We start from the raw sequence: 22,061 nt of genomic DNA on the forward strand, positions 1-22,061 counted from the left end.
AGACAGAACCAAAGTACTCGTTTACCTGTTCTGCCATTTCCTTGTTTCCCATTTTTAATTCACCTGTCTCTGATTTTAAGGGACCTACATTTGTCTTCTTATAGAAAACTAAGACGATAAAATTGTCTTTTCAGGTGTCCCCAGTCTTGCCCAGACTCTAATTATGACACCTTAATTAATTTGCAATCCTTTTGTTCCTCTAGGAGGACAGGATTCTGACTCAGGGACTAGAAATGAGCGAACATGCAAATGCTTTGGGTCAACAAGTAGATCTCATTAGTTCAGCTTACAGTTGGATGATGATGACTCGCTTTGACAGCATTCAGTTCATGCAGCGTTTTGAAGTGCTCTCTGCAAATGTGTTGTCTGATAGCGTCTGACTTAATTAAGTAAGTCCATGTAGCTGCACAAAGCCAAACCTGGGAGCTAAACCCTGTCCTAACATTTGGAGCCTGGTATGAACAAGTCATCCAAAACATTTCCAATAATTATGAAAATCAAACCTATATTTGGCTCATATATAGAAGCATTCAATACAATAAGACTTGAGGCTACCATCTTACACAAGTGGATTTAATACCATGCTTCTGGTCAATAGTATGATAAATATTGTCTTTATATAATTAAGGTCCAAAACTTTTGTCCCAATGAGATGTTCACAACAGGAAATTTTGTTAAGCATAGCCAGAATTTTAAGTAGAAACTGATGTGCTAACATAAAGTTCATAAAAAATTCACAATAGAAATGTCTAGGTGTTAATTAAATTGATCTCATAAGTAGATTTTAATGTAACTTGCTGCATTTGACATTTAGCAATATTCATTAGATTGATAACTGAAATTGTACAGGGAAACTAAGTGCATAAATGAGAACGTATAGAAGGAAGACATGCACCTATATCACAAATGTCAGGACATTTTCAAAACAAGTTAATGAAAGGTAGTTACTGTGGTGATGTAGGGTACTTGCTGCAATTTATACACCGCAAGATTCCGCAACTATTATCAGACAACTGTTGTGTTTGGTTCAAGGACATGTATTGGCCTGGATATTCAGAAGAATTTATCTGATTATTTTGGGAATGTTTTTTCTGGAAATATGTGCCTGAGAAAGCATCGGTCCAATATCTCATCCAAAAAACAGCACTTCCATCTGCCACGGTCTCTGAATTTTGCATTTATATTTCTAGAGTGAAATTGCACCCACAGCTTCTGACTCAAAGCCAGTTGTGTTACTAGGAAACAATGGCTGAGAAATACTGTAACTGCAGACCCTTCAGGTAGACCACCACTGGTTATCTACAAGATTTGTAGTAGTTACTTTATTGTAGAGATTGATCCTTTGAAGTTCATATGATTTTAATTTATTTTTGGTGCTGAGGGTGGCAGTTGCTTCATTCATCCACCACAGATGGTAATACAGAAATTGAGTAAATGCAAACATAATCTTGTTAACTGCAACATAAAGGCAGCCACATGATATCAATGGCAGATTGTGTTTTACAAACATTATTTTGTAGCCTTTGATCTAAAAATGCCTGACAAACACATGTTTTATTGAAGCAGACAAGTGGAAAATTGCTGCAGATTTTTACAGAGTAAAGATTCTTCTTGTAAAACAGTGAGGTTCATCAGTGGGGCACAACCTGACTGTGGCACTTTATTAAGTTTACTGGAGTATGGTTTGTAGTCAAACCAAATAGCTTCATGTACATCATAGTTTTAAAACCAGCCATTGTGCAGCAGAGTGGTGTGCTTTCTCATTAGTTACACTGTAGTCCAAACTGTCAACTGGCATTATCTCAGTGAATGCAGACATCGACTAACCAACCGATGACCTCCTGCTTAAAACAGTGCATTCTGCCTGACTGGAGCCAGCAGGGCAATCATCGGGTCATTAATATCATTGCGTCTATTTGCAATTGGACAGTTATCAGAAGTGAAAGCCGTTGGATTGAAAAGGGCTAATTTTCATATTGAATTATTTTCGCCGAATAATTAAAAAACCCATCCCTCTGTTCTTTCAAATCCAGAATGCCAAATTATCAGATTGCAATATTCCTTAAATCTGTGATATTTCACATTTGAATGGAAATGTTTTCCAGACAAAAAAAACATTGGTTCCGCATCATAGAATTTGAGATTTTGGTGATTGTAGTTTTTGGTTAGCTGCGGTTATAGAATGGCATGATTTGTGCTGTTCCATAATTAATTAAGGTGTCCATTTTGTACACCAGTGCTTTCAAATGACAGAACTTTTCAAAAAATGTTTCTGTTACTTGAAAAGTAACATGCTGATAAAGAAGAATTTGATTGATATTTAAGCAAAGCAATACCTCAATCTTAAAACAACAGGATAAGGAATGTGAGAATGTTCCAGTGTAACCAAGAACTTTAGAGAGTGAGAATTCTCAATTAATAGTTGGCTAACATAATATTCAAAAGTGCAGCTTCATTGACCTTTATATTATTTGCACGATTGGACGTCAACATTTAAGGAAACAGTAATTTAGGGGAATTATTTAAAATAAATGAACCAATCTCTAACTCGGCAGGACAATTATGGATGTCAATAAAAGGAAATGCATGGGTTGAATATGGTTTTTAATCTTAATTCATTTAGTTCAATTTATTTCACATTTTTGACTAATCGACTATTTGCAAATTGAGATTTTACACTCTGATCCATTAATAGGTAGAATTTAGATTCTCAGAATATAAAAATAAAATAGAGGGAATTAAATTGTGAACCCACATATGCACTCACTGTAGACAACTGCAGACAAAGAATGTCTTCAGAGACTTATTGGCTCTGAGACAGCGCGGCCTAGAGCACGTTATAGTTCATTTAAAGTTACTCCAGCATTTAGTGTCTATCTTTGGTGTAAACGAGCATCTGCCATTCCTCCTACACCGCTCATGCTGCCATTTTGTTTTCTCCCTTCTCTCTTGCTCTCTTGCTAATGCTTGATAGCTCACCAAATTTAACCCAGCCACTGCGAGGCAGATTCAAATGGAAGGCTTCCCTAACCAGGTTCATGACTGATACCATTTGGCAGCAAAGGAGGGAGTTTTCATGAGTAAAACATTGGTGAAGTGGTGTTAAAAATATACAGCTCTAAACAGACCATTGTGTGCAAAGAACAATTAATGAACTATGTCCTTTTAGCTTAAAACTCAACCGAAACATCTGAAGAGGCACATTATAAGTATGTGGTGGCATGTCTTTAGTGTGTAGGAAGAAAATGCAGATGCTGGTTTAAACCGAAGATAGACACAAAAATCTGGAGTAACTCAGGCTGCATCACTGGATAGAAGGAATGTGTGCCATTTTGTGTCGAGACCCTTCTACAGACGTCTGAAGAAGCATCTCGACCCGTTCCTTCTCTCCAGCTTTTTACATAGAAACATAGAAAATAGGTGCAGGAGTAGGCCATTCGGCCCTTTGAACCTGCACCGCCATTCAATATGATCATGGCTGATTATCCAACTCAGTATCCCGTACCTGCCTTCTCTCCATACCCCCGGATCCATTAAGCCACAAGGGCCACATCTAACTCCCTCTTAAATATAGCCAATGAACTGGCCTCAACTACCTTCTGTGGCAGAGAGTTCCAGAGATTCACCACTATCTGTGTGAATTTTGTGTCTATCTTTGACATGTCTTTCTTGTTTAGCTATCAATCAAGGCAATTCCAACTGTATCATCGAAAGAAGAAGAATTGAGAAATTCTTGTTTAATTTACGTGTAGTTTTAGGTTTAGTTCATATTAGTTTAGTGTCATGTGTACTGGGTACAGTAAAAAAGCTTTGGTTGAATGCTAATGAAGGACTGATCAGTAACATGATTGGGTCTTAACATAACAGGGTCTTGGTGAGACCACACCTGGAGTATTGCGTGCAGTTTTGGTCTCCAAATCTGAGGAAGGACATTATTGCCATAGAAGGAGTGCAGAGAAGGTTCACCAGACTGATTCCTGGGATGTCAGGACTGTCTTATGAAGAAAGACTGGATAGACTTGGTTTATATTCTCTAGAGTTTAGGAGATTGAGAGGGGATCTTATAGAAACTTACAAAATTCTTAAGGGGTTGGACAGGCTAGATGCAGGAAGATTGTTTCCGATGTTGGGGAAGTCCAGGACAAGGGGTCACAGCTTAAGGATAAGGGGGAAATCCTTTAAAACCGAGATGAGGAGAACTTTTTTCACACAGAGAGTGGTGAATCTCTGGAACTCTCTGCCACAGAGGGTAGTTGAGGCCAGTTCATTGGCTATATTTAAGAGGGAGTTAGATGTGGCCCTTGTGGCCAAGGGGATCAGAGGGTATGGAGAAAAGGCAGGTACGGGATACTGAGTTGGATGATCAGCCATGATCATATTAAATGGCGGTGCAGGCTCGAAGGGCCGAATGGCCTACTCCTGCACCTAATTTCTATGTTTCTATGTTTCTATGATTACAATCGAGCCATTCACAGTGTATAGATACATGATAAAGGGAATAATGTTTAGTGCAAGATGAAGCCAGTAAAGTCTGATCAAAGATAGTCCAAGGGTCTCCAATGAGGTAGATAGTAGTTCAGGACTGTAATAGAGACAATGTAGAAGAGATAGTAGATAGCGGAGAGATTTTGGATGAAATGGTTTTTGACCTATGCTTGGCTAGGTTCTGAAATTCCCACTGGGCAGAGAAGCCAGATATACTTTCAAACTGACAGCTTTCACATGTGATATCATGGATTGTAGGATAAAGGGTTTTTAGTTGAACCCATTCTCCCACAGTCGATGACAGCACATGTGAATCCATTATCTCACAATCTTTTCAGCTTTCATCTAAAATCCATTATCCAAAAACTGCAAATGGCCCTGTATCCCTTGCGATATAGGCTGATTTCCCATACAAATGCTGTCAAAAATCTTCCACCACATGGCTTTCTGATCTTATTGGTGCAAATCTTAGGATAAATGAATCTAGGAATGATATCTTTTGCACCACTTCTTTTTCAGGATGTCTTTTTAAAATTACTGCACACTATAGAGCTCCCAGGGAGAACTGCAAATGGTACAGTTGTCCTGCTGCCATGATGTAAATTACCCCGTCCCTGCAGTCTGAGCTAAGATCATCATGCTGGATCATTTTTATTCCTGGATTTTACAATGATGATGTTGAAGCTTATATAAGACATTGAAAGTTATTGGATACTCCTTTTTATTTGTGTGTTCAGTAATTACTTCAGCATTCACTATTTATGTTAAGAGATAATTGGTTTCATGGCTTCCTCAACCCTCAAGGCTGTAAACCATCAACACGTGAAAAGATAGAATCCAAACAATGCTTTAGAGTTTGAAGTGCTATTGCTTTTGATTTTAAAGTCCCAACTCCTTTACCACAGTGAAAATATTGTCAATTTGTAATTGCTGGTAGCATTTGATGCTGCGTGATAGCTGTGGAAAATACAGGAGTGTTGTTAAAGGCATGGGAAGTGGCGAGTGTCCCCCTTGCACACTTTCTCTTTGCCACGGGCAACGTTTGAAGCTCACATTTATTGCAGACAATCATGGCCCCAAGAATCTGTGCTCATTAAATCAAGACACTCGAGTTTAAAGAATTCCTTGTCGTCCTTGAAGGACTTGGGTATAATGTGAGACAATTACTGCGGAGCTCGTTGCTTCCATTTCAGATAAGTGGCCTTATTGATGAAGGGTGTGGGGGAGGTGAGTACTATATTCTCATGCCTACCAATAGAAGGTTAGTCTTTGTGCGCTGATTAAAAAAAAACTTGCCAGTGTTAGGAATATTCATAGGCACCCACCATGTCTTTGTTTCACGGCATAGAGAAATCCCCCAGAAGGAGAAGGCGACTGCATAAAACTTGACATGGCAGTGACCTTTCCTGTTAGCTAGACAAATCAAGTTGCCCCTGTCAAGCGACCCACTGTGTTAAAGGTACTGTGGTGTCTCTTAAAGTAATGACACATACAAGAGTTGTAAAATCTTCAATCCATTCAGTTACCATACTCACTTCTATTTGACTGGAGGAAGCTTTTCATATCTGATGCAGATGCTACTTTGATTTGATGCTACTTTGAAATAAATGTACTGGTACATTCCCACATGTATTAGAACTATATAAGAATTGTCTTCAAAGGCATGATATTGGATCAATTCTGATGTACTTCATGGCACTTATTAAGTTTCATGTCTAACGAAGGCATTTGAATTAACTAATTCAGTGAGATAAAACATCAGATTCACTCCTGGTTGATATTTCATTGGGTGCAAGCTAATTAGCTGAGAGGTTGAAACTAGAATGGACATTCATTCGTGTTTTCCACAGTCCTAAATTGTAGAATGGTTGTTTTTGCCACCAAGAGAGCTCATGTTCCTTTTAGTATTCTTCGCATTCAACAATTCATCTGCGCTGTGTAATCCAGTTACTCCATGTCTAGTCCCAGTTCCTATAAAATTATTTTTACATCATTGCAGACTAAACAAGAGTGCATTTCGTGGAACACACAGAGTACAAAGAACTGTGTTTTCTTTTATTCATCAAGAGAAAGTGAATAGGGATTACAAGTGGTGCAGTTGAATGGACCCTTTTTCCACAGTCTGCTTAACAAAGGAGGGATTTTTGGGGGAGGAGTCCTTGTCATTCCGGCTCCTTGTTGCAGCAAGCTTAAATGTTACATTCAATTTATTTCAACCTTCTGCGTGAACATTGCTCTCTGTTTAAAAAGCTGGAGTATTGTCCTTGAGATGTCATGAGCAGCTGATGTTAGATAAATAAATGTCGTTTTACTATAGCTACATTTGATCTATGATCTATAAGTCAATTTGATAAATCAAATACCCATCAAGCACTGATTTGTGTCTTCAGGTTGACTAATGGGATAGTAAGTACTAGGTACAGAACTCTTAACAAGAGTAGATGAATCCTGGTTTTTGTTATTGTCCCAGAGACGTAGATAAAAACTGCGGTCCAACAGAGAGCTGATACAGAATTAAGTTAGCACAATCATTTAGTTTGAACACTAAGGTTTTGCTCTTAAATAACAGAGCTGCAGTATTTTAAATTATTTTTGCCATTTCATTCGTCTAAAACCTGCTTTGCCAGTGAGGTTGGGCTACGTAGCACCATTTGTTACATACCACGGCTATGTCATGTACAATATGTGAGTACACTTGCAGCTTGATGTAAGAGAGAATTGTGGTGGGGGTGTTGTGTACTTTGCAGCATGTATCATTCGTGGCAGAGTTGCTGGTGATGTCATTTGAGTTTTTCTCACTGACCTTGACCTCTCACACGAGATCATTGAACTCCTGGTGGCACTGCATCCGATATCGTGCAGTCCAGGGCCTTACTATTTTGCAGGCCAGTGGCGGAAGAGGATCTTTCTCCTTTTCTTACCATCAGCAAATCGATATATCCACTCTGCCCATGTTTTTCTGCAGCTCCTCAGTAAAACAACTGCCACAAGTTCCAGCCACTGTGAACAATCACGATGAGAAGCTTTTAACACCTCTATTGAATTTGGCCCCAGTGTTGATGTGCCAAGGCTAGCTGGTCATTGAAATTGTGATAATGAACAGAGGGCTTGAATTTCATGCACACCCTGCAACAAACTGCATGTGCACAGATTAATTATAAATTATCATCCTGGGCATATTTTATTACTTGGATCCCATGAACATTAATGCTCCTGGTGTTTCACGTTGAAATACTAGATGAGTTGTTATCGAGGAAGATGGTTTGTGCCAGCATCCTGCACAGTTACAGATTCCAGGATGGAGGATATGGCATTTACTTGCTCTGTGATAGACCCAAGTCCCAGCTCGTTACACGGGATTCAATTGGTTTAGTCCAGGGGTGGGGAACCTGCAGCCTTCTAGGCCATTAAGTGCGGCCTTTTGCATGAATCCAAATTTTGCAGAACAAATCCTTTTATTTTTATTAATATGTTTTTGTTTGTCTTTTATTATTTAAATTTTAATCTGTAAATGAACGTATTTAAAATACCAAAGAGTAATAGAAGATTCAACTAAATAATCCTCCCCGACTGACGGCCCTAATTAAAACATTAGCAAGTCATGAGGGCTATTTTAACACTTGTTATGCTCATGATTTAGTTCTAGTGTGACTCTAGAATGTACGTTAATCTCCCTGCCTGACTGGCGCCACCACCGCCTGAGGCTGGTTGACAAGAGGGGAAAATGTCGGGGAGAGTCCGTTGGCCATCCAGTCTTCAGTATTCTCCTTCAAAATGAAATTTCAGACGAACATTTTCCCCAGTTAGCGAAGGTCATTGATGAGCAGGAAGATTCATGTGAATCATTTGAAGAATACGCAGCTGTTATAGACTTATTGATTAAAGAATACAATGACAGGTTCACTGACTTTGGGAATCATGACATCACACTCAAATTAGCATTTCAACCTCACCTAGTTGATGTCTCCTAGGCTCCAATGGGTCAGGCAGCATCTGTGGAAACAGTGTTATCAGGTCCATGAAAATTTGTGAAGGGACCAGAGCTAACCACAGTTTCCTTGTGACTGACCCACTGTGTTTCCAGCATTTTTTGTTAAAATATATGTACATTTTTTAAGATGTTTATAATATTTATTTAAATTATATGTTAAAATACTTTTTGACTTTGAAAATCCTCCCAAGGTTTCAAGATTAAAATAATTATGTGTTTAACCATTTGCTGAATAAGTTTAAATTGACATTGCATATCAAGCTTTTCAAAACAAGAAAAATAAGACTGACCAATTGGAATTAGAAAAACAGATAAAACAGTTAGATCTAGAACATGCGGCTGACCCAACCATTGCAAAACATACTAAGATAGCTGCACTACTATTTAAATTAAACCAGATTATCTCGGCAAAAACTATTAGGGTATTTCAATATACTAAACAAAAAAAATTGAATTTGGTGATAAACCACACAAGCTACTAGCACGTCAACTTGGCAAATTAGAGAATGACCGTATTATACACAAAATTAGATCAGAAAAAGATTTGCTTACATTGCCTAAAGATATCAATGAAAGATTCTTACAATTCTACCAAACACTATATTCATCAAAAACACCAGTCGATTCTGCAAAAATGATAAGCTTTCTTGAGAATTGCAATTTCCCATTGGAACAAAAGTGAAATCATGCCAATAAAAGATCAAGACCCTTCTCAACTCCAGCATTTTCCTTTCAGAATCGTTACTGAAATTTTCAGATATCTTGGAATTTATGTGACTTGAAAGTATTCCTCTTTGTTTAAAATAAACTTCCCATCATAATCACTAAATTGTATGCCTACATCCAATTTTGGAAAACACTTCCTATCTCCCTTATTGGTAGATTAAATGCCATAAAGATGATTTTCCTTCTGCAACTTTTATACTTATTCCAATCAGCACCGATATATCTCCCTAAAAGCTTTTTTTTTTTAAATTGACTCTATTGTCACTAACCTTATTTGGGACTACAAAACCCACAGAATACACAAAAAACATTTGTGCAAATCCAAAGAAAATGGAGGATTAGCTTTACCTAATTTTATTTTTTATTACTGGGCAACTAGTATTAAAAATATAACATTCTGGTTGGACGATACATGCAAACATGTAAACTGGTTAAAAATGGAGAGGGAAGATTGTTTACCTTTTTGTATAGGCTCGATCCTCCTATCTCCAATGCATTTGAATAAGTCAACGTATGAGCAAAATCCGATAATACATAGTTCTGTCCGTATCTGGAAACAGCTGAAATTCAGTCTTAAATTGAGAAATATGTCTCTCCTTCTTCCTATTGCAAACAATCCCCTCGTTTAAACCGTCTACTTTAGATGTTCAATGGAAGAACCTGGGAATCAGTACTGTGGGAGACCTCGATAAGAAGGGCACTCCCTCTTCTTTTCAAGAACTACAGGAGAAATATGACTTGAATGCCAATAATCTTTTTAATTACCTTCAAATCTGAGATTACATGAAAACATATACACAAGACTGTCTGTCCTCTTATGGGTCCAGATATATTAGACAATTGTTTGAATAGACATGCCGATACAAGTAAGTTGATATCTTACATTTATAACACTCTTCTAAATATTGACACCCCATCCTCTGAGATTTATAGGCGAGCATGGGAGGATGAGCTGGGTTCACCCATTTCGAAAGATATATGGGAGGAAAGCCTACAATACATACACTATTGTTCTTTAAATGCCAGGCATTGCCTGATACAATTTAAAGTATTGCGTCGGTTATACTACTCAAAGACCAAATTGAACAAGATCTTCCCAACTGTCTCTCCTCTTTGTGAAAAATGTCACTATCAAGAAGCCACCCTAACATTCTTTTGTATCCTGTATAAAAATACAAAACTTCTCGAAGGAAATATTCAATATCATTTCTAAAACAATTAAAATTCAATTGGAGCCAGATCCAAAACAAATAATATTAGGAATGTCAGAGGGCTGCCCCAATCTAACAATATCTCAAAGACGCTTCCTTGACTATGGCTTAATAACTGCGAAAAAACATACTTAAATTCTGGAAATAGATAACAGTCCCCCACAGTGAAGATGTGGACACTACATCTAGAAAAAATAGGGCTTGTCTTGACTGACAAACCAAATCAATTTTCCAAAATATGGTCTCCTTTTATTGAATATCTTCACAACATAATGGTTGAACACAAACTCAAAACCGACGCTAGGGTCAGGTGAGCGCGCGTATGGAAGGGCAGTGGGATATATCTCCGCTTCTTTCACTTCTTCGTTAGTTCTGGGGTTTTTCTTTTTTCTTTTTCATGTCTTTCTCGAAATTCTTTCTTTTCTTTTTCTTTTCTTCTTTCTTTCCTTTTTTCTTTTTTCTTATTTAGTTATTAGTTTATAAAATGTTAAAATTGAAGCAGTACGAAAATTGTATAACTGTTTTGTTGATTACTTTCCCTTTGTACGTTTGCTTCTAATAAAATAAATATTTTAAAAAAAAGACATCTGTGGGGATGTGAAACGGTGTTTCCTGCATTTAAATACACCTCGATGTGGCAGTACTATATTAAGACATCTAAAGAACTTCAGTCAGATAAGGCTGCATTTGGTTAACAGCTGGAAAGGTATTGCAGCCAGCGTCCAGCACTTAAACAAGCAATTATTTAATATTGGCAACTGCACATTGATGCATGTTCCAGCAGAGAAGAAATGATGCCTTGATCTATATCCTTGATCCATGAAGACACTGTAAAGCAGGGATGTGGTTGTGGGGTGTGCGGATGCATGCACACAGAAACTAGCATTTATCTATAATGTTTACATTAATGACAATGATGTACCTTTTGTTGAAGTATAACGGTATAATCCAGCAGTCAAATTATGCTCAAGCTCCCCACAATATCAATGTTAGTGAGAAGGTAGTCTTATGATGAAGGGACTAGTGTTGGACAAACCAATGGGAAATACTGGCCTGTTTTTTTCAAGGAGCATCAGTTGATATTTGATATCTACCTGAGAGAGTAGCCTGAACCCTGCTTTAAAGAGTAACCCGAACCCTGCTTTATTGCAAGATGGTGCTTTTGTCAATGCAGCTCACAGTCGGTACCGGAATGGCAGCCTAGATTTGTTGCTCCTGTCTCTGGAGTAGGAATTGAACCCATAATCTTATTGATTCTCTTCTGAGGCATAGCTAATACCTTAGGCTGACTCCAGCCATTCGAGTTGTGTACTTGTCCGCTGTAAAGGCTAGAGATACAGATGCTTGAAAATACTACGTGGGGAAAATTAATTGAATGCCAGTTTCATAAGGCAAAAACACAGCTGGGTTTTATTTTGAATGTCAGAGTAGAATCCATTCAGCTTCTGATTAAGTGTCAGTGTTGCACATATTCTCTCAGCCCAGTTCTGCACTTCAGAAAATTGATTTGAAAAATTGGGATATATAAATAAAAACACAAATGTCATCAGTCTGGGACCGCAGGTGGACACAGAGGTTTATATTTTAGGAAACTATGCTTTGAAATGCTAACTTATCTCAATTGACTTTCTTATCCTCCATGCTCCCCACTTTTAGTTTCCAGTTGTGAACTGAGTTGCTGATGCATTTTGAAAAGAAATAAGTGCTCCCCTGTGATTGTTTTTTTCAGAGAGTGTGAGAACTTTCTCATCGCACTACAGGTTTGAAATACTTGGATGCTGACCTTTAATAAATGGCAAAACTATTCATATAGTCAGTGCACCTGGTGATGGCCAGCAAGTTGCAGGGAAATGGAGGCAAGTTTTATGGCTGAATTTTGAGTGACCTAAAAGCAGCAGATAGAATGGCCTGGCATCCTGAAAAAGTTAAAACATTACTTTCTGATCATGGGATAGTGGGGAACTGAAATCCGCTGCTTCAGTTCAGGTCCTTCTGATTGTTGACAGCAAAACCAAAGGTACAGTAAAAAAATCCAGAGCTTTATTCAGTCAGTGATTAAACAGTGTTACTCGTCTGAAAGCCCAGATCACTCAAGTGTATATGAAGCACAGTTGCTTTATGAAGCATAGTCTCCGGAGAAGTAGGGTAATAAATGATCAAACGAAGGTGCATTACAATGTAATGTTACTTCTCTTTCATTGGGGATGGGGAGAATTCAGAAGTGGCACATGTATAAGCATATTTCTCTTCTGTTTATTAATTCATATAATCATTCCATTTTTAAATTGTGTACAATTTTGACAAGAACCTCATGCCAGCAGCTGTAGTTGTTCTTTCTGACAGGTGCAATAGCTAGATAAATAGTAAGAAGCCAGCAGTAATATTCTCTTTGGAATTATGATGTGAATCACAGCCTTCGTCTTCTCCATCACAATGAACTCCATCACATCCTCCCCCACCAATTGAAAATTGCTAGTGATTTTCTTCAAATCATTAGGCCCTAACGTGGACCAGTACCACCATTGCTGTGATAACGTGAAAACTGTGCAATCTGGCAAAAAGCAGACAGTGGATTAGATCACTTCAGCAATCCGTGCAGCAGCAGAGTTTGTTATTTTTAAGCTGTCATGGCTCAGTCTGAAAGACACTGCAGTGAGCCTACTCGATTAACTGCCAGATTACCCTCGGTTACTGGTGCAAATTATTGTCATACAATGTTTGTCTCAACTCAAAGAGCACTGCTGGATGTTGATTTATTGATTTAAATCTAACTCTATGGAGCAGAACAGCAACCTGTACTGCCACTTTGATTTTCTAACTTTTAAGCATCGCTTTACCAACTATTGGAATTTTATTGGATAAATGGCCAAAGCTCTCAACATTAAAATCTTACAATGAGCCGTTTTTGTTTTTAATGTTGTATGCAGGAGCAATTAAACTTTATTTTGATATTTCTAAATTGCCTTAAGTTGGAATTTCAGCTGTCTTTTACTACTGGAGGACAGAGCACAAAGTTTCCATAATCTGACACAAAGGTGTAAGGAATTAGGCAGTGATCAGCCCGTGACTGCTTCAGGATTTATGATCGTATGGTTGGATTTGTTTGTTTGGTGTCAGATTAGGGAAAAGGGAAGTGCAGCGAGACCTGGGTGTCCTTGTACACCAGTCACTGAAAGTAAACATGCAGGTACAGCAGGCAGTGAAAAAAGCTAATGGCATGTTGGCCTTCATAACGAGAGGATTTGAGTATAGTAGTAAACAGGCCTTCCTGCAGTTGTACAAGGCCCTGGTGAGACCGCATCTGGAGTATTGTGTGCAATTATGGTCTCCTAATTTGTGGAAGGACATCCTTGTTATTGAGGCAGTGCAGTGTTGGTTCACAAGGTTAATCCCCGGGATGGCGGGACTGCCATTTGAGGAAAGATTGGAAAGATTGTAGTCACTGGAATTTAGAAGGATGAGAGGATATGTTATAGAAACATCTAAAATTATAAAAGGACTGGACAAGCTAGATGCAGGAAAAATGGTCCCAATGTTGGGGGAGTCCAGAACCAGGGGCCACAGTCCAAGAATAAAGGGGAGGCCATTTAAAACTGATGTGAGAAAAAACTTTTTCACCCAGAGAGTTGTGAATTTGTGGAATTCTCTGCCACAGTGGAGGCAAATTCACTGGATGAATTAAAAATAGAGTTATATAGAGTTCTAGGGGCTAGCAGAATCAAGGGATATGGGGAGAAGCCGGCATTGGTTACTGACTGTGGATGATCAGCTATGATCACAGTGAATTGGTGATGCAGGCTCGAAGGGCCAAATGGCCTCCTCCTGCACCTATTTTCTATGTTTCTATGCTTCTATGTAAATGTACAATGCTGCTTTCTGGACTCTGAAATATGGAATCACCTCAAAAAGCCAATCGACTACTTTCAAGAATGTGCTATTTTATCTTTGAAAATGGTACATGATGGATTTAAAACTCACTCAGTGAGGGCTTGTTTATTTTCAAAGCAGTTAAACAGTTAAGGGTGTGGGAAGAAACTGCAGATGCTGGTTTAAGGCGAATTAGACACAAAGTGCTGTAGTAACTCAGCAGGACAGGCAGCATCTCTGGATCTCTGATGGAATGGGTGATGTTTTGGGTTGAGGCCTTCTTCAGTTAAAGGTCTCGACCCAAAATGTCACCTATTCCTTTTCTCCAGAGAATGCTGTCTGGCCCGCTGGGTTACTCGGTTTGTTGTGTCTATCTTCGGTTTAAACCAGCACATAAACAGTTAAACCGTTGACTTGGGAGCCAGGTTAACATTAAAGGTTGAAAAAAATATTTTTTTAAAAGGAGAGAGTGTGCTGGCGCTTACTCAGTCTCTTCCACTTCTGCAGCCCGTTGGGAATACTTTGCACTTGCTCCAGTGTTTGAGTTGCACGCAGCTTTCAACAGGTGCTAATGTGATGAAGCTCCGGTGTCCTGGGCATCACCAGATGATTTGTCTCCTTTCGCGAATGTAACGCAGACCTTTACACTGGGAAGTTTTCTTTATAGCTTGACCCCATGCAGCTGGATATGTGGGCAGTAGTTGGGCTGTCCCTATGAATTTTTCAAATAGTTCGCTCAACACCCAGCGCTAATTGTTAGATATATGATGTGGGCCGTATTGCAATGTGACTCCAGTGAGGAGTGTCAGATTACTGCCAGTAAACAGCTTTTTATTATTTGTCCAATGCACCTCCCACCCCAGAACAGAGAAACCAGACACCATCTGAAGCAAATATAAAGAATCAAATGAGATTTTTAGTTGTCGGTTGCTCATTGCTTTGTAGCTTGACCTCAAAACCTGTCACATTGAACAATATGTACGGTTAATTTTTTTCATATATTTTGAATGGATGCACTTGTTATCTTGCTGAGGTGGCCACTTTGCATACTGACATGCTGAACAGGCTACATTTGTAAGCCTGTGCCTGATCCTATTTCACAGCTAACAAATGGTGCACAGATCAAGGCGCTGGCTTTTTCTGACTTTTCCAGTAACACGATGGGGTGGCACGATGGAGTAGCGGTAGAGCTGCTGCCGTACAGCACTAGAGACCTGGGTTCGATCCTAACTAACGGGGTTTGTACGTTCTCCCCATGACCTGCATGGGTTTTAGTAAAATAGAAACATAGAAAATAGGCCCTTCGAGCCATTCACTATGATCATCCAAAATCAGTAAAAACAGCTTTCTCCGGGATCTCCGGTTTCCTCCCACACTCCAAAGATGTACAGGTTTGTAGGTTAATTGGCTTGGTAAAATTTTCCCTAATGTGCGTAGGATAGTGTTAGTGTGCAGGGATCGCTGGTCAGCACGGACTCGGTGGACCGAAGGGCTTGTTTCCGCGCCGTATCTCTATAAACTAAACTAAACTAAACATCCAGGGTGGGAGGACAGGCGAGACGGATGGATCAGGAATTTTTCAACTGTTAATACTTTGGATAGGCAGGTATGGAGGAAGGGAAAACAAAGAAGACAACAGAAAATAGTAGCTCATTAATAACTTACAACCAATTCCATGTAAGGCTTTAATTAGGGTGTCGGTGATAAAACATTTAGTTTGGTGAATGTCTGCACTAGAATAATTTCAGACAGTCAGGGTATGTGCTTACTTGTATAGGATCCCACAATATAATTTGAGGGCCAACAAATTAAAAATAAGAAGAAGCTACATATAGCATTCAAACTGGCATCATAGTTAATTTTAATTGCACAGTTAATTTTAATTCTGTTTTTATATCCTCTTTGTTAATTATTTTTGTACAGAGCTGCAAGGTCTATCATAATTAGTGTAATCTGCCTTCATAAACTGCGACCAAAACTCTTCCCCATTTAAGAGTGAATTGTTAGTTTTTAATATTATGTCGTAATTGAGCGCAGTACTCTTGAATGGATTTGTTCATATAGGTAAACATTTTAGTTACGAATTTCCTCTTCCAATTTGCACATTTCAGTTATTCCAAAATTAACTTAATTTAATGCTGCATTTACCCTAAAGGCATGTTTAGAGTTTGTTGAGTGATTGTTGGGGGAAATCAAGATTAGAGCAACATAGGATAAGTGTCAAACTTCCTCCATCTTTAGTAGTTTTTCTACTCAATAGAAACTCAGCTGGCCGTAGATCTGGGTGAACAATGACCCCATCACATGCTAATGCTCAGTTTGCAACTGTGGGTAGTATTCATGCATGAACTTTCAACATTCCCTCAATTCCCTGGTAAATGGGTGAAACCAGCATACAGTAAATGGCAACTCAATGCCATGTACAGCTGATGGAAAATGTTGTACCATAGAATAATTTAATCTTTTAAAGTCCATAATGTTTAATTTGAGTGTTTATTTATTAATTAAAAAGTAAACAGTGACTTGTTGTCTTGGAGGAGGTCCTGTATTAGTAGGAGAATTAATCAACATAAGTAGATATATTTATTAACCCCGGGTGGCTCGGCAAAGTTGTAATTTCAACTGCATGCATTAATTCAGGGGATTCACACTGTCAGGCCCACTAACCCCCTTCCCTCTCCAGCAGCCTTAATGGTATGTTCAGTCCTCATTGCTATTTCTGATATATTAAAATTTGTCTGTTGTCTCAGGGACTAGATCCCATGGCATCTTTCCAAGACGAGCTGGGGAATTTTCCTCAGTGCCCATGCCAACATTTAGCTTTCAAACAGAGAACTGAAAGACAATTAACTGGTTAACTGCTTCGGTTCTATAAAGTGGCCATTGCTTTTCCAATATTACTGCAAGGGATATCGTTCAAAAATACATAATTTGTTGTAAAGCAATTTGAGATAATGCTGTAGTGGTGAAACGTATTATATAATGGAAAGATCCTGTTAAATTATCATAAATTGAAAAAAAAACACATAGGAAATAAACTAAAAGCATGTCAAATACTGAAACACTAGTGCTTTTTAAAAGCCCCATGGTTGGTAAGAGAGAGCTTGTTTTGGGGTTACTAATACGTTATGTGGGGCATTACATTAGTTATTCAGGCTTTGTAGTATTTGTTCCACCCATCCTTGTTGCCATTTTCAAAAGTGTCTGGATGTTAAATTGATGTCTGATCCTGTCTAGAAAGACACACACTTTCCCAGGCTCCATGTGGATTGATTTATGAGCATATTTTAATGGCTAACCTACTGAACAGATCACATTACAATAAACTATTTACGTGGTACCTGAATCTTGTTTGAAGAACTAATGGTGTTTGGGATTAGTCTTCATAGCCTGGTTTCACCTTCCAAGCTATCGTAAGTGTACACCTGTAATTAAATGACCTGACCAAATGACAATGATAACATCGGAAGAAGGGTTTTGACCTGAAACGCCACCTATTCCTTTTCTCCAGAGATGCTGCCTGACCTGCTGAGTTACTCCAGCTTTTTGTGTCTGTCTTCGGTTTAAACCAGCAACTGCAGTTCCTCCCTACACATAATAACCTCTTTATTAGCCATTCCAGTGCTCTGATGTTTGCTGTTCCATGTGTGGGTGCTGTTGTAAGGGAGTTGTCCTCACAGTGTCGTTTCATGGGTCATTAAAAACACCTCCAAAATTGATAGGCCTGGTTTATACGCAGATTTCCTTCGTGCTATTGATTTTCTCATCTAAAAGCAATATGCCTCCACAATTCTCGAAATCTGTTGATGTGGGACCACATTACAGGCCTACTTTTAAGTGTCTTTCAGAAGATTGGATTTCAATAGCTGATAAATTACCAAGCTTCTTTATATCATTGGGATAAGGGAAGTGAACATATTGGATAAAATGCTGCAGTGTTCCGACCTGTTGGTGTATCTACAGTAATTATTTAGTGACTTTATTGTGGCAATGGACATTTTTATGGATGCACTGGATTGAATTTTGAGGATTGAACCTTTCATTTCTTCCCCCCCACCCCAGCAACTTCAAATGGTACTTTGGAAGGACTGGAAAACCGAGAAGGAGGAGTGTGCCAAACCAAAGCCATGAAGCTTATCATGAAAGTTGAACAAGGTAAGAGTCGAGGTATTTTTGGGAGATGTGAGCATTTGTCTATTTTGCTCACGTAGTTATAAACTGGTATTAGTCATTGTGATAATTAAAGGCACAATACAGACTCTTCAAGAGAGTAAAGATTTATTAGTTGTCTGCAGCCAACAGAACTGAAGGGTGTGCAATATTTAACCGCTACAACTTTTCTAGAGTTCTCAAGTCAGCATTTGTTGTATAAAATGATTAGAAGTAGTCCAACAGATTGTCCTAAATTTTAATTGGATAGTTGCAAAGTAAATTACATTACGACAATCTGTTTGTATTTTTTCCATCAGGTTGGTCGACCAAGAGATAAGCATGAGTACTTTTTAATTTGTGGGAAAAAATAACTTTACATTTACTGTTATGATTGAAGAAAATTCAATTAGCATTTTAAAATAAAAATAAATAATCATACATGCTGACGTGCTTATCTTTGTTTTCAAGTCAATAATGAGAAATTTATTTTGTAGGAAATTGGAGGTTCATTTGAATGTAAAGGTTGTTAATTAAAATAAATACTGAAGAAGCATATTTCTTCCTTGTAAAAAATGTTGACAGTAAAGTTGAATCGAAGTTGGTTTTGTGTAACATAATTTTAATTTTGAAATACAATCTGTGTGGTCATGAGTAACCCCCTCTTACATGTTTAGAATATGCAGAGCAAAAACTTGCAACCACTTCCATGCTGCTTTTTCCAAATAGTGTCTATTCAGCATTCTGTCAGCTTCCTCTGTTTGATTGAGCTATCATCTGCAAAAATTTTGCCTGTTGTTGGTAGGTTTCTCAATCGCTGTTATAGATGGCTTTTGAGTGTCAGCATCTAAATACCTAATGTTTGCACTTTCTATAAGCTCTAGCCCGGGAAAGGGCCAATTTAGACAGTGAACATCGTCATGCTGCCAAGGGTACACGTATAACAATCTAAAAATGAAATAAACCAACCAAGCTTCTGTAAAAGTGAAAGTTTTAAATTGCTTGTTTTTCCACAACTGCTTGCACGTTGAAATGAATTACACTTCACCTCATATGTTGAGAGGGACTGAATATATACCTATCAAAACCTTCTCAATAATTAGTTCTGCTGGTTCATTTTGTAAGTCTGAATACAGAAATAGAAACTTTATATTGAACACTCTTGCCCATTAAAGTGACTTCCACATCAAGTAAACAAAGCTAAAGGCAAACAGACTTTGCTGCAGTCATGGTGCTAGTGTCCACAGTGGCTTCTGTTTGTTGCCCTTGAAATAAAACATCAGTGTTGAGGGATCTTCCTCTTTGTCTGACTGATGAAGGTATCTCAGCGCTACGGCATGTAACTGAAACAACCTTTTTAAAAACTTTTTAGATGCAAATTCTATGGGACGAAATGACAAAGCACCCAGTGGTCCCGGGAAAGGACGAGACGGCGCCACAAGCAAGCCCACCCAAAAGACTGAGAATGAAGGTAATAGAAGCTGATTGTAATGAAGAAACCTCATCTTTGAGCTGCAGTTGTGGAACTTAATTCATCAGCCTTAAAAAAAAAAAAACATTTTATGGGCATGTTACCCACAAAGGTCATAGATGAGAGTAAGCAAATGGCAAAACTCCTCATTTTGGGGAAATCCTGAGGGAATTGCAAAAATATTTTTGTGCCCTTATGTAAGCCACAATAAGTTGCAACTTAATTTAGCTAATTTCTGCATGAACGGGAAGTGTTGATCATGTAGACAGCTTGCCCCTAGAATCACAGAGCACAAAAGGAGGCCATTCAGGCCCTCATCGTTGTGCTGGACCTTTGAAAAATCAACCAGATTATACCTGACCAGGTCCCCACTCCCCTCCCAGCCTTTTCTTTCAACATCTGCCTGCCAAAGTTTCCATTTCAAATGTATGGGCAAAATCACTGATCACTCCGCTTACACTGGCCTCTCGGCCACTCATTTCAGATCTTAACAGCTTGTACATTCTAACAAAGATCAGCTCCAGTCTAGGTCTTTTGGCTTCAGGTTGGGACCCTTCTTCAGTGTGAAGAAGGGCCTCGACCTGAAATGTCGTCTGTCTATTTCCCTTCACAGTTGCCGCCTGACCCGCTGAGTTCCTCCAGCAGTTTGTTTTATGCTCTAGTTCTTTTACTTCTTGTTTTAATTCTACCCTCTGGTTACTGACCAGCCAGTGGAAATAATTTCCCCATAATGGTTCAGTCAAATCCCACCATAATTTTGATTAACTCTATTAAATGTCCATTCAGTCTTCTCAGCTCCAAGTGGAAAATGCTAACTTCTTTTGTGTCACAGCTTGATTGTGGCCCCTCATATGCATAATACTTTAAAATCTCCTTGGCATCATCTAAAGCGCTTGATGTCCTTCGTTAGTGAGGTGCCAAAATTCAATAGCACGTTCTAGTTGAAGCTTAGCCGATGAATTATAAAGGTTCAACATTACTTCCTTACTTTTTATATTCCATGTCATTCATAAATCCAAGATTCCTGCATGGTTTCTACTCAGCTTTTTCAATTAATGCCATCAGCAGCAAAGATTTGTGCGTGCACTTTGGAGCTCTCTACATTTGTGCTCCCTTTACAATTATATCATCCAGTTTGTGTTACTTTTCCTCAACCCTACTCAATAAATGCATCCCATCATACTTCTCTGCATTAAACATTTTGCTCATTTCATCAACTTGTCAAAGTCCCAATGAAGCCAGCTGTCTTCCTTAAATGTTTATTACGTTTCTGAGTTTTGCATCATCTACAAACTCTAACATTCCTGAATCTCTTTATTTAACAACTGTAAACTGATTCTGTGGAAAACTATAGGAGCGAGATATCCGCAGAATTCCAATCTTAAACTGCAGCTGGCTGATGCAAACAAGGCAACTGGAAATTCACCTTCATGAGTGCAGTTCTTTGCATTTGGATCAAAGTAAATGCTGCAGTTATTTTCTCCCTATTTCCTATATCTTCATAGACTCTATTCCTCGTCCTTTTGGACCATCTCTGTCTTTCCACTTTGTTGAAAAGTGAACTGCAATGTGGAATTACGATAGAACCAAATGAAAATTAGGGGTTCGAATATTCTGATTTGCTTCCAAATGGAGTTTAGGTTGTGAGCAATTCCAGATGATTGACAGATAATAAGAGCTTGTATTCACTGTTCTTTCAAGAGAGGAAAGCTTTTAATTTCTTCCTGTGCTTCTCCCTCACTGTGTCAGGCCAGCACTCAGCTGCAGCTTACACGAATCACATTAATTTAAATGTGATTGATTCCATCATCTCTATCAGAATGTCTTGCTTTGCCTCAGATTCAAAGGATTGGAACTGCTAAGTAGAATTTTTTTCACAAAAGGGAGGGCAGAGATGGTATATTTTTTCAAACTGTAACTCTGCACATTGATCTGTTCATTATTTCAAAGATTTATATTCATCTTTCAAAGCCACAGGCTTTATATGTGCTCATGAGAAAATAAATTAATGTTTCTTGGAAAGAAAATAGCACCCTATGATTTTGTGAATGACAAGAATACAAAGAGATCAATGTAAAGTTAATATCCACATAATAAATAAATCCACATAATAATTTCAGATATGAAGTAGTCAATAAATGTGTGAGTTTCAGTGCATAGT

General features: G+C 38.4%; 1 protein-coding gene across 2 annotated transcripts in view; it reads left to right on the plus strand.

Annotated features, from left to right (window-relative positions):
• The window catches only part of LOC129698321 (ephrin-B2-like), a 58,202-nt gene that overhangs the window by 30,493 nt on the left and 5,648 nt on the right, over window positions 1–22,061 (plus strand). Inside the window, exons 3-4 of one of the 2 annotated variants that reach the window (XM_055637402.1) lie at window positions 18,343–18,435; window positions 19,802–19,900. In XM_055637402.1, coding sequence (XP_055493377.1) covers window positions 18,343–18,435; window positions 19,802–19,900 — 192 coding nt within the window. The remainder of the gene's footprint in view (window positions 1–18,342; window positions 18,436–19,801; window positions 19,901–22,061) is intronic. The other variant, XM_055637403.1, reaches the window with a different exon arrangement.

The sequence above is a fragment of the Leucoraja erinacea genome, chromosome 6 (genome assembly GCF_028641065.1).
Source record: "Leucoraja erinacea ecotype New England chromosome 6, Leri_hhj_1, whole genome shotgun sequence".
Lineage (NCBI taxonomy): Eukaryota > Metazoa > Chordata > Chondrichthyes > Rajiformes > Rajidae > Leucoraja > Leucoraja erinaceus.